General features: G+C 41.5%; 2 protein-coding genes across 4 annotated transcripts in view; one reads left to right on the top strand and one right to left on the bottom strand.

The window, feature by feature from the left end:
* Positions 1-2131: 2131 nt before the first annotated feature.
* Positions 2132-12738, bottom strand: mthfd1b (methylenetetrahydrofolate dehydrogenase (NADP+ dependent) 1b). 3 transcript variants are annotated; one of them, XM_083907482.1, is made up of 28 exons: positions 12599-12738; positions 10378-10462; positions 9817-9876; positions 9668-9721; positions 9446-9582; positions 9263-9363; positions 9034-9170; positions 7906-8017; positions 7691-7818; positions 7509-7606; positions 7254-7427; positions 6195-6331; positions 6060-6106; positions 5875-5982; positions 5326-5400; positions 5143-5245; positions 4957-5033; positions 4674-4814; positions 4520-4588; positions 4254-4365; positions 4029-4168; positions 3864-3905; positions 3530-3630; positions 3196-3373; positions 2972-3079; positions 2726-2878; positions 2531-2633; positions 2132-2423 (listed from the first exon to the last, which is right to left on the bottom strand). In XM_083907482.1, exons 1-27 carry the CDS (start codon positions 12634-12636, stop codon positions 2544-2546), a joined length of 2805 nt encoding a protein of 934 aa, XP_083763608.1. In that variant the 5' UTR covers positions 12637-12738; the 3' UTR covers positions 2132-2423; positions 2531-2543. The 3 variants fall into 3 exon arrangements, with proteins under 3 accessions (XP_083763608.1, XP_083763609.1, XP_083763610.1); XM_083907483.1 differs by having other exon boundaries at positions 2132-2320; XM_083907484.1 differs by having other exon boundaries at positions 10378-10458; positions 12599-12695.
* An 89-nt stretch (positions 12739-12827) lies between these two features.
* dorip1 (dopamine receptor interacting protein 1) overlaps positions 12828-13402 on the top strand; it is a gene marked incomplete at its 5' end in the record, with an annotated part of 3479 nt that continues 2904 nt past the window's right edge. The window contains one exon of the mRNA XM_083908052.1: positions 12828-12900. Within this exon, the coding sequence (XP_083764178.1) occupies positions 12828-12900 (73 nt within the window). The remainder of the gene's footprint in view (positions 12901-13402) is intronic.

Here is a 13402-nt window from a genome sequence, read left to right as displayed (position 1 = left end):
TACTATATATAGAAATACATCAAATGCAGATATTTTTTGTCTCTTCATTTAATAAGTCGTGAATCAAATTTTAACGACCACCATTAAATGTAAAGCACGCATAAACTAAAATATTAGGCCTGAGCTATATAGCTTTGATTTGATTAAGTTAATTATATATGCTGATGTATTTTTGTGTTAAGTTGAAAAAAACTCAGTTTTTTTAAAATACAAATGTTTGTATACATTGTGTAGTGTGTGTTCATGTGTTAGGATTTGCCAAAGGATAAGAAACAGCCAGAGGGAAAAGCTCCTTAATTAACTCCCTTTCTAATTGGCCTTCACTCACATCTAAAAAGGAAACTCTATCAATCCAGTTATTACAAATGAGACAACAGCTGTGTCTCCTACAGGCTCCAGACTACTTGTTTAGAGTAATAATGAAGGTTCCTAAAAACTGCAGGGGGGGGGGGGGGGGGGGGTAGAGAATACTGCCAGCTGAATTTCCCACCAATCTTAATGCACAGCATGCTGCGTCTGAGAACTGATGACGTGCAGCAAAAAAAAACAAACACATTCTATGCAGACCAAACCCGCTAATTAGCAAAAAGCTCTTTACAAACACTTCACCCCACAAGAAATGCATCTGTCCCTAACCTATTAATACACAACATGTTATGCTATAATGTTGAGTGAAGCAAATCCATATTGCATACATACCATATTATATTGTGTAGGTGTTTTTTGTGGTCCTCTTTATTCTGTTTTACTTTCTATTCATGTTTATTTTGTTAAAGTTTGTTTTTACTCACTGTTGTTCGTCCTTTATCATCACCTGTGTTGTCTCCAGTTTGGCATGCCTCTCCCCAATTGGTTCCACCTGTTCCTCATTATTCACTCAGTATGGTATTTAGTTCCCACTCACTGCCAGACTGTTTTGTCAGTACCTGCAAGCTTTCCAACAATTTCCCTCATGTTCTCTAGTGTTTACAATCTTTTTATTCTTGACTTCAGCTTGGTGTTTTTGATACTGTTGTGGATCTTCTTGTTTTCTGAACACCAGTCCATGTTTTTCCTAATTTATAATGTGTAATGTGTAATTATGTGTAAGATGACCTGGCCTCCACAATCACCTAAACCTGAGAGAAATGGTTTGGAATGAGAGTTAAACAAAACATGCCAATCAATGTTCAGAAACTCTGGGGGAACTCTATCAAGACTGTTGACCTCATGAAACTGACTGAGTAGCTAAAGTAGCTAAAGAAGCTAAAGTATATACGATATAACGCCATATGTATTAGTTTACAGTGTAGACCATTACAAAAATTAAGAAAAAACCTAAAATGAGAAGGTGTCTCCAAACGTTTTTAACAGGTATTATATTTTTTGTTATCAAATTATTAGTTAACTACGCAGTAAAGCTTGCGCGCTAACATGCTAATAACCACAGTTAGCATAATTAATACGTGCGTACTGTCTTCATAGCATGACGTACTTTAGCATGTTAGCACAACGCAGCTCTACAGAGTTAAGAGCTAACCAGACTTATTATATTTACCGTGTTAACATTTCATTTGTTACATTACCCCTTTTCTGCTGACGAACCAATCGACTGTAAGGACAAGCGGATAATTTTATCATATTTATCTTGTCATTTTCCCTTAAAGTGTCAGGCCACAAATTGGGCTAATTGACTGACTAACTCACCTCCACTCAAGTGTGACTCAGCAAACTATGGAAGCTGCGGTTTCACAACATGTCCACTAGTGGGCGCCAGATACTTTATCATTGGTTTTAGCTCAGGTTGAACTCCACACACATTATAGAATGAATGAATGAATGAATGAATGAATGAATGAATGAATGAATGAATGAATGAATTATGACCACATTCTATTTGTTTTTATTAATTGACAAGGAATTATCTAAACTCATCTAAACTCATGATGTAATAAGACTGACTCAGTGGAATTTGTCACTTAATGCATTTTAGATAACAGCAGCAAAACTTAAAGATCTGCAGCTATGCAGCCTTATTTTGGCATTTCCTGATAAAGAAAACAAACAAAATTGTAAATCAATGATTTGTGGCATTTATTTTTATTTCTGCAGCAATGTCAGACAGTACCAGAAATATTCACTTGGAGGCAAAACAGGACAGCGGACAAGCATTAGTCACAAAATTGGTCAATATTTCAAAATAAAAATTACAAAATACTGCAATGGTGGCATGTTTGTTTTTTTTGTTTTTTTAAATTAACTGTTCTGTGATGAAGTATCTTGATTTAGAAGTCAGCGTCTCTCTGGGGAAGGCAAATCAAGAATTTATCGCTGTCAGGATCTGAAAGAAAGAAAGAAAAAGGAGCAGCAGATGAGCTGGAGGCACCTCCATTTAGTAGTCCATCACATTTCATTAAGGCTCATTGAGGGGTTGAAGGCCAGTTCTATTCACCGAAGGGGGAAAAAGCAAACATAAATATACCATGATCAGTGACGCCAGACATCTGATAAGAGATTTATGCATAAATCTTTTTTAAACCAGCCTCCTTACCATCATACAGTCATTAGAAGAGCCCGTTGACCTGCTCAGTCTCAGGGTCCAGGTCAATGTCATAGAAGCAAGGTCTGGTGGGAAGACCAGGGATTGTGGGCATCTAAAAAATAAAACACAGGCAGAGTAAATGTCTCCTAGTTAAGAACCTGCACAGTTGAGCTGGCTTGGTACTCGGCGTGAAAGACGGCATACCGTGCCGACGAGTGGAAACAGGAAGCCGGCGCCCACGCTTGCTCGGATGTCTCTGATCGGCAGGACGAAACCCGTGGGCACGCCCTTCTTGTCAGCCTCGTGAGAGAGCGATAGATGCGTCTTGGCCATGCAGATCGGCAGATTACCGAACCCCTGAGGGAAGATGAAGAGACAAAGATTAATACTATCACCGAGTAACCACAGGCTGCACGAAGCAATTGAAAGAAATAAATGAAGGCTGCTGACCTGTTTGGTGTAGAGCTCCACCTTATGTTGGGCATCTGGCAGGAGCTCGATGTCATCTGCTCCGTAGATCTTCTGGGCTATTATTCGAATCTTATCAGCAATAGGTAACTAAAGATGAATTGGAGAAATAGACATGGTCATTGTTTATTTCCTGTCAAAAATAATGCAAGTACTCCATTTCTACCCAACCGATCTACAGCAGCAATCAAGGTCAGAGCCCATACCTCCAAATCATAGAGGAACTTAAAGTTGTTGGGGGCTTCAGAGGCTCTTTGGACGGCCTGACCCAGGGCCGCAGCCCCGGCTCCGCCCTCAGCCCAGTGGGAGCATCGCACGGCGTCAAACGCTCCGGCACTTTTAGCCATGCTGCAGACCAAGTCCAGCTCAGCCTTAGTGTCATTCCTGCAGGAAAAGGCATGAGAGATGAATAACAGCACAGTAGATTATGACTTATCACCTAATCTCTATAAAAAGCAGTTCATCTAGCACAGGTATTATGTTAGTTATGAGAAATCCTGATTTTATGGTCATATATTCATCCCATCGTCCGTTACGTACTTGAAACCGTTGACTGCTACCACCACAGGAACACCAAAGTGCTGTGCGTTCTCGATCTGCTTCCTCATGTTGCTGCAGCCCTTCTCCAGGAGCTCGAGGTTCTGCACACACACAATTTGCTGTCAATTGTTTTACCTGACAGACATGTGGAACTTATATTCTTTTGCCATATATAAACTTATTCTAAATGTATTATTATTTCACACACTGTTTATGTATCTGAAATTAAATCGAGACTAAATTGAGTTTGTGATCCCGCCGGATACATCGGCATACAATCTAATAAATCCATTAACAGACTATTATTATTAAAATCAAGCATATTTTGCATTACCTCCTCCACATATTCCTTTGGCAGTGGCATTCCAGCAGTAACCTGAACAAGAAACACGCATGAATAACTGAAAATATTAGTCAATTACGGCTCTGTTACTCATTTATAAAAAGGCCGTCTGGTTGCGTTTATCTTGTTGTTGTTAAAATGCTGCAGAAAACTCACAGTGGGTCCTCCGCCGTGCATCTTCAGGGCTCGGACGGTAGCCACCAACACCACCACGTGTGGCCTCAGGCCCGAGTAGCGGCACTTGATGTTGAAAAACTTCTCCATGCCGATGTCGGCGCCAAAACCAGCCTCGGTCACTGTGAGTAGACATTACCGGCGGATGTTAGAGGATTATATAGATAGAGCAGATGTGCAGCAGAGAACTTTCTAAAGTCCACTGACCTACAAACCCCTCGGGTCCAACCAACTTCAAAGCTATTTTATCAGCCAAGATGGAGGAGTTGCCATGGGCAATGTTGGCAAAGGGGCCCGCGTGGACAAACACAGGAGTACCCTGTGGGCACACATCACACAGAACGCATCGGTTAGGATCACAAAAGGTTTTGCCAACAAAAAGAAAATAGAAAAACAGAGCAACTTTACGACCAACAACAACAACCAATCAGAACATCCGTATTTGAGAAGTGTGTATGGTGAATTTCACCCACCTCCAGCGTCTGCATCAGGTTTGGCTTTATCGCATCTTTCATGAGCACAGTTAGGGCACCACTCACACCCTGTAAAGTTAAATAATACATTATAAGAGCCCTTTGATTCACTCGTACTTGTATATACGATATAGAATACACCAGTAGAACTGACCAGATCCTCCGTGGTGATTGGCTGTCCACTGCGGCTGGTGGCCACAACCATTTTGGCCAGACGCTGACGCATGTCCTGCAGGCTGCTGGTGAGGGCCAGCACCGCCATGATCTCACTCGCCACCGTGATGTCGAACTGGGCCTGGAGGACAGAACAAATAGTGAAATCCACGTTAATATGTGAAACCTGTAATTCAATTCGTTTTTATATGACCACTGGGGGGCACCAGAGTTAATAAATGTCTAATGCAGCACTCAGTGAAGCTTGATGGACAAACTATTACCTCTCTTGTGTGTCCTTTTTCAGTAGGTGCCTGCCCGATAGTGATCTTCCTCAGGAATCTATCATTAGTATCCAACACTGAAAAGAACGCAAACACCACAGGGATATTTTATAAATTCAGTACAGGTCCAAAACACATCAGACCTACTAAAGAACAAAATATCTATCAAAGAAAATATCTTCTTACCTCTGTGCCAGGTGACGGAGCTCGGCTCAATGTCCAGACGAGCAAAGCGGGTGATCTCTTCCTCAGTGAGCGTGGAAGGATCGGTCTTCTCTATGCCCAGTTTCTACACAGTGACAAGGCAAACGTTAATATGGACTGTGAGTTTGGTTCATGCACAGTTTAAATCGAACTGGGATCGCTTACCTTGAGTCTGTTGATCTGGATCGGGGAGAACTTCCTCTCTCCTCCACTGAGCGGGACCAAGCGGTTGTACAGTGCCTACAGAGGGGAGGAGAACAGTTAGCATGGTTTAAATCTCGCTGTGCTGCACACAGGAAGTGATTTGTGTCATGTCAAGACAGGTAGCAATTTGCTAATAAAGCCAGACGGCAGCAAACCAGTTGAAGAATGGCGGAAAACACAAAGAAGAGCCCACGAAAAGTTTCAGGCAGTCAATTTAACTGCACGAAAAAACCCAGTTTGACTAAATAAATGCTAATTTTTCTTATCTTCCCGTGCACTGCCGCTGTATACACACAAATGCTCCCTCAGTCAGGTCTAACAGTATTACAGTATTGCTTTAAAGAGCCTACTTTCATATGAAGGTATACAAATATGACAGTTTCTGTTCATGAAGACCATAACAGAGGCCGAATTATAACATAATTAAGAACAACAACAATCACTTTAAGTCACGCACTGCAGCTTTAATTAGTAAAACATAAATAAACTGAAAAGAACAGTTAAACCCACCTTGTCAGACTGCGTGGACTCGTGGAACATGCGAGCGTCGATGGCAGCAGCCACCAGGTTGTTGGAGGCCGTGATGGCGTGGATGTCACCAGTGAGATGAAGGTTGAACTAAAAAAGAACACATTTTTCTTTTGTATTCGTATACAATCAACGCGGTGTCTGACTGCCAAACAACATTGCAGTACCTCTTCCATTGGAATGACTTGAGAGTATCCGCCGCCTGCAGCACCACCTATAGATAGAAGGCCAAAATGACAGCTATAGGAATCCATAAAGATAAAGCTTGGTTTTTATTGCGTGTGCTTGATTCCGTAGCTCACCTTTGATGCCAAAGGTGGGGCCCTGAGAAGGCTGTCGGACACACGCGAACACATTAAGGTTCATGTGGGCTCCAAGGGCCTGAACCAGTCCGATGGTGGTGGTGCTCTTTCCCTCGCCAAGAGGAGTGGGTGTAATGCTGCAGAGGAGGAGGAAGTTTGTCAGCTGTGACCATATTTAAATTACTATTAAAGTACACAGAAATGAAGACAGCGCTAAACATTGTTTTATTCAATGTAAGGTTTTGCATCGTGCTCATTATACAAAAGAACGTCTGTCAAAAATGTTCAAGGATGTGTCACCGTCTTGTGATCGCTGTCATCAAACCCCCGCTGATTATATTCATATGTTCTGGCAATGCCCACATCTCTCTAAATACTGGCAAGAAATATTCTCCACCCTATCTACAATTACAGGTGTAACAATTTCTCCAAATCCATTTACGGCTGTTTTTGGGGCTGTGCTACCCCCACTCAGCCTCTCCTCCTCACAAAAAGATACCTTGGCCTTCACCACCCTTCTTGCCCGAAGGTTAATTCTATTGAGATGGAAATCGGTTCCACCTCCCACACATTCGCAGTGGCTTAAGGATGTCCTACACTTTCTAGGACTTGAAAAAATTCGGTGGTCACTTCGTGGACAATCGGGAAGGTTTGACAGGATTTGGAGCCCTTCTTTTGTCCTAGTTAATGACACGCAATCTACATTTACACCAGACTGAATGGGTGAATTAATATAACATTGCTAAGGTCACTTAATGATACGTTTCATCTTGCTCATTTAAAATGTTTTATTTTTTCTTTATTTATTTGTTTGTTTTCTTTTTCATTTGAAGCTGTCTTTCCACACTCTGTTTATCTCAATTTTTTTTTTTCTGTTATGTGCTGGGGGAGTGTACCGAAAAGGGGAGGGGGGGATGGGATTATTTTGTCTTCTTTTTTGCAGATTCTACCCTATTGTTGTATGGTAACATTGTTCTGTATTCTGCATTTGTGATTGTTCTCTGCAAATAATAAAAAGAAGTTTAAAAAAAAAAAAAAAAAGAAATGAAGACAGCATACCCTGTGACCACTACATATTTGCCATCTGGCTGCGCCTGCAGGCGTTTGAAGATGTTCAGCTGCACCTTCGCCTTCGTCTTTCCGTAGAGTTCCACCTCGTCAGAGAGCAGGCCCACCTCCTTTGCCAGATGGTCGATGGGCTTGGGCACGCAGGAGCGAGAGATCGCGATGTCACTGTGAGGGTTACGCACAAAATCAGCAACACAGCGAGGCAACGGCAAGACCAAGAGGACACGGGAAACTGAAGGGACAAACCTCGGCACGGGATTCAAAAGGTTGAGTTTGGTGAAAGCAATGTTCCACTTCCCCGGTTGATGTCCATCCAGGAAGCGTTTTGCACTCAGCACCGTGTTCTGCACACACACATTTTATTGTCCAGTTTATTGTATTAAAATCTAACACCTGCTACACAGAGTTTCTTCCTGAATAGAGCTTACCGCCATCAGCATGGCCACAGTCATGGGTCCAACGCCGCCAGGCACTGGAGTGATGAAGCCAGCCTGATCCTTCGCGGAGGCGTAGTCCACATCGCCCACTACCCGCTTCCCACTGGCTTTAGTCTCATCTGAAAGACACAGAGATAAACTGTCACGTTAGTGTCCACTGCTAGTTTCCCCCCCTTATATTAAAGAAAACGCAGACATAGTCGAACCTGGGATGTGGTTGATGCCACAGTCGATGACCACTGCTCCCTTCTTGATCCAGTCTCCTTTCACCATCTGTGCTTTGCCGATGCCGCAAACCAGGATGTCTGCTTTCCCCACCTGACAACAGATCGACGGTGACCAACGTGAGCAAATCAATGCAGAACAAAGAACAGAATATTCTGCGCGACACTGATTTGTCAAATTTGGTTGTGCCGTGTGTGTTTATGCTCTCCTATGCAGGGCTGCAAGTAACAAATTAATGTTGTTGATGCGTCCACAAAGTAAATTATTCTGTTTTAATGTTTCTTAGTTATATGGAGCAAAGAAACCAGAACCTCGTTGCAGCCCTAGTCCCATGTTCTTGTGTGTGTATTTCATTGTTTCTATTGATTTAGCACTGCTAACTGTATAATAAATTTGCTTAATAAAGCTCTAAACTGAACCAGATAATAATTTAAACCACGTTGTGGCAGAAAATATTAATACTTGTCAGTATTTTACTTTTCTGGACCATGACCAATTTTTTTGGCTTATGAGAGATACACACCTCATTAATTATAGAGCGTGCTGTTGATGACGTAAAAACAAAACTATTAATTCATTAAAAAACATACAGGACCTCGCTCAAATCTTCAAACTGTCTAACTGATGCACTAAAGTCAGTCCTGAAGCAATGAATTTAAGCTCCTGCACCAAGTGAGTTCTCCTCACTTTCTCAGGGTTAAAGGGGCATTATGTAATAAATCTAAAGCAACTGGCCATAAAATCCTCCTAATATGTCACAGAGACTCAGGAATAATGTTCATATAACAAACTGAACTCACCAACAACAACAGTACAGACAAAATATTTGCATTAAAAAAAAATATTATTGCAGACTGCAAATCATGTTTATGTTTTAAAATCATGTTTTGGCATGTGGCGCCACCTACCGCCGTCTACCAATCATTGCAGTCAGTAGAGTCTCAGCTGCCGAGCAACCACGGGTTGCCAGTTACGTCAGAAAACGAAAGCTAAAAGACCTCAGTATTTTGAATTTGAATGTAGTAACCATTTTCGGCCACATTCTTACATATGGCAGGTACATATTGTCCCCTTTATTTGTGTGACACACTGAACTGGTGATGCTGTACCTCTCCAGCAAGATCGGCAGTTTTAGAGTGGCAGGTGGTGACCGTGGCGTGGTTCCACAGCAGCAGGTCGTGCATCGGCGCACCCACGATCTTACTGCGGCCGATCACCACGGCTCTCTTCCCCGCCACAGACACACCTGTAGGAACAAAGTAAACGCATGCATTCATTCTTTGTTGCACGCCTTAATGACTTATGTTAAGTTAAATATTATGGTGTTCCAGTGTTTACCAGTTTGTTTGATTAACTCCATGCAGCCGTTTGGTGTGCAGGGAATGAAGCATTCACCCAAGTCTCCACGGGACAGTTTCCCTGCATTTATGCTGGTGAGCCTGCAAATGGACAAAGAACTCAGTCAGACTAGCTTGAAGAGGAGCAAAGAATTCTATAAAGTGTTTGCTTTCAGGCTCTTACCCATCCACGTCCTTCTCCGGGGCCACGGCATTGGTGACCTTCTCCGTGTTGATTTTGTGGACGGAGTCTAAAGGCAGCTGCACGATGAGGCCGTGGACGGAAGAGTTCTCGTTCACTTCTGTGATTTTGTGAAGAACCTACAAAGTGAGACCATGCTTTTACACTCGAGTACGTGCAGATATAATCTAACAGCTTTAACAAACACTGAGGTAACTGTGTCACCTCCTCCTCGGTGGCCGTCTTGGGAAGTCTTGTATGTGTGGCATTTATTCCAATCTGCATTTAAAAGACACAAGTTGGACTTTATTGCAAAATTGTAAAGAAGGATCATGGCATGTAAATCTCTTGATTATCAAATCATATTTGATTACCTCTGCTGCTGCCTTCAGCTTCATGTTGATGTACAGATTGGAATCATCGCGGTCTCCAACCTGTAAAGATGTGGCATCACATGAGCTGCATGTGGCTAGATGCTATTTAAACTATCGGTAGGGATTAGCTATGTTGTTTTATTCCACCCATAGTAATAATAAAAAAAAACATTTAGTTGTGGCACATTTCCTTTAGCTGAATAGCTATTAAGTGGAAAAATGTATACATATTTCACAAGTGACTTTAAACATACTGTCTAGCATGCCAACATACAGTCATGGTGATTTGTATATCCAGTGATTCAGGACCTCATGATTCTTCTCTAAAAATAGTGAATGTGAAGTGATTTCAAACATACAAGTGTCATAATAATCACAATTATTTTGGTCAGGATAATTAAATTATCTAACCAAGTATCACAAAACAATTTTCAAAAATAGCAATATCACAAAAGTTAAATATATCAATTGATTGAGCACAAATTTATGGAAGATGTCCCTGTTGGACAAAGGTTAATAAACATGTTTAAAATCCAAATTAACTGTTAAAAATACCCTTACCTGTAAGACCACTAAACCTGGAGAGAAGTTGGGGTCCTGAAGCTTCATCTGCTCCACATCCTTCTTCAGACGCTCCCTCACCTGCCTGAGAGCGCACACATAAAAAAACATCAGTTAAAAGTAGGCCGAATAACTAAAGGAGAGGTCGGTATGTTTGTTGTGCTCCAATTGTGTTTTACGATCTTTATTACTGTACGGCACTTTGGTCAACAAGGTTCCAGGACCATAAGAGTCACCCATTCCCCCTTACATATTTTGTAATCAGATATCTGCCATTGGTTTACGTCACTACGCCTGGCACGTGCAAAACAAGGACATCACAGAGTCACTTAAAGAGACTTGGCCTTTGTCTTTGCCTGACCTTTAATCGTGTCACGTCTCTGTAGTGTGGGAAGCGACCTTATACTTTGTGTCAGCAGTGGCTTCTGTGTTCACGCATCGCAAAGTCAGTTGAATCAATCAGCGACAACAACGCAAATCGGCAGTGATATAAGTACATTTTTTTAAGTTCTGCACGCTGTTAAATGAACTGTAAAGGTGAACCTCTTTTAAATCCAACCACCACGTCTATCTAAGTAAACGCTGATAACACGACTGTGAACACAATCCAGCATATATAACTATGCTGCTTTATCTGGTCCACTGAACAGAACAGGGTCACGCAGGGTCACGCACGCTGATTATAGGGTTTAAAACTTTAATCAGGTTTAGATTGAAACAACGTGAGCGTGCGTGCATCACATGCACTTCATCAGCAGAGAGGATGATTGACACAATGGTTGTGATTACGGTCATCTGGACTTACTTTTGAGTGAAAGCTCTTAGTAAATGTTAAAACAATACACATATACATATACATACATACATACATACATATACATACATATACACATATACATATATTTATAAAAATTAATGTATTTTAAATGGTGCTGCTTTTTATTTTCTCACATTCAAGAACAAAGAAACCATTCATTTTGCATCATAATAAAAAATCGGATAATAAAAACATGGTCACTCATCAACCAAGAGCCATATTCCTGTATTCAGACAATACTGTATTTGTTCTCATAATTTCCACTCTGTAAACCAGCCTCTTTTAGCCGAAACAAAAGAATTAGCCTCCGTCCATTAGAGACCACGTATCCAGCAAAATCAATGGTAGGTCATCTTGTGTCCAGCTCTGGAGAGAAGGTGGCAGTTCTGTGCAGAGGCTGTACACGCAATTATTGCAAAAAATCTAACCTGGAATCTAACTAATGAGAACTGTGAGGGAGAGTTAACAGGGCGCAGGTCGTCATGTCTTGTGACAAGCACATGCATCTAAATGAAAAGTGGTGCACTTTGAAGTGAAAGGGTTTTCTTTTGGTCAGATTAGAAGTGCCAAATTAATTTCAGAGGCAAGAACGGGTTGAAAGATATTGAACCAGTTGTTTATGGGACAAAGGTAGGTAAAGGTAGCCTGACAAGTCAAAATAGCCAGTTAATCAGCCCGATTTATTACATTTACTACTAATCAGCAATGGACAATTGTTATTGTTAAGCAATTTTGTGCAAACCCATGAGTCAACCTCAATATTGAAGACAGTTATACAGTATATATGACACATATTCTTACAGAATTTTATCTAGCCCTACTGATGAGACATACGAGTTCATTAAGGACACACTTTATATTACATAAAACGCTGTGTTTGGGAGCAGCAGAGGTCATTATATCAACAGGGCAAAGATCACATCACACCACCACTGCTTCTTACATAACAAAGCAGGATTGCAAAAATTGATTGCTTCACTTTTACATTATTTTTTTTGTTATGAATTAGCACTTTATTTTGAAAAGCACAATCGGGGTCAAACACAGTCAGCTATTTCTCAGTGTCAGAGAACATAGAAAACAGCAGCAGAGCTTTATCAGGTACTTTTCTACTAAAACAACTTTGGCACACTTCATTCACGTGGCCACCACCACCACCAGCAACAATAGCAGCAAACATGAAAACGTTCTGCTGCAACACCATTCTCTTAAACGTGCAAGAAACAAACCGCTGCGTGTTCCATATGCGTTCAATTAAGACGCACGTGACTTGACTACAATGTGTGAAGTTACAGTAACTCCCAGGTGGCTAGTTAGCTACCAGGTTAGCCAGCGTACAAACACCTCACTTTACTGTACGCTCATTTGACAGTTGGTGAGTCAATAACACTGGAGAGTACTTACGCGGAAACTTCTTTCCCACTTATGATTTGAGCGGACATCTTAGGGCACTGGGAGATGTGGAGCTGCGTGATGCTGCTGCTGGTGACTCCTTCTGACAAGAAGAAGCTCTCGGTGAGCGTTTCACGAACTTAACTTTGTTCGTCGAGCGTCGGGGGGAAACGTTTACGGCGCAGGTTCAATCCACACACAGTAAAACTTCCGCTGGAAATCAGCGCGGTAGCTTTCAGGAATGGCATCAGACGTAGGGAACGTCGCCTCACGAGAGGGGGGCGTTACGGAGGGGGGCGGCGGGGGCGGGGCAAGTTGAGTTAACTCCGTAGGCCAATCAAATCTGTTATAAGAGCCACGTGACGCTGTAGGCCAATAGTGATTTATGTACTCTTTTTTTCTTATTATGATAGATAGATAGATAGATAGATAGATAGATAGATAGATAGATAGATAGATAGATAGATAGATAGATAGATAGATAGATAGATAGATAGATAGATAGATAGATAGATAGATAGATAGATAGATAGATAGATAGATAGATAGATAGATAGATAGATAGATAGATAGATAGATAGCAATGTCTCCTCTTAGCTAGCAATGTCTTATTTTAGTCATTTTCTTGTACTTTTACTCAAGTATCCATTTTAGGTACTTTATATAAAATAAAATAAACCATGTCTGTTGCTCGTGGTTGATGTGGGAATCAATACCGCGCAGCACCAGCAGAGGACAGCACTGCATTAGTGCTGCGCTTGTGTTCACTGTCCGTGAAGAGAATCCTCACAGCGGTGTGTTTTTTTTAATCTGTGG

This window comes from Microchirus variegatus (assembly GCF_963457635.1).
Source record: "Microchirus variegatus genome assembly, chromosome: 21".
Classification (NCBI taxonomy): Eukaryota; Metazoa; Chordata; class Actinopteri; order Pleuronectiformes; family Soleidae; genus Microchirus; species Microchirus variegatus.
This window is presented reverse-complemented; position numbering and strand designations above follow the sequence as displayed.

What these genes read in the sequence shown, in the direction of transcription:
- mthfd1b (XM_083907482.1), bottom strand. Translation starts at nt 12,636, where the DNA reads ATGTCCGCTCAAATCATAAGTGGGAAAGAAGTTTCCGC. An exon ending in AGTGGGAAAGAAGTTTCCGC is followed by an intron (nt 10,463 to 12,598) that starts GTAAGTACTCTC and finishes GTGCGCTCTCAG; the next exon opens with GCAGGTGAGGGAGCGTCTGA. An exon ending in TCCAGATCAACAGACTCAAG is followed by an intron (nt 5,246 to 5,325) that starts GTAAGCGATCCC and finishes GTCACTGTGTAG; the next exon opens with AAACTGGGCATAGAGAAGAC.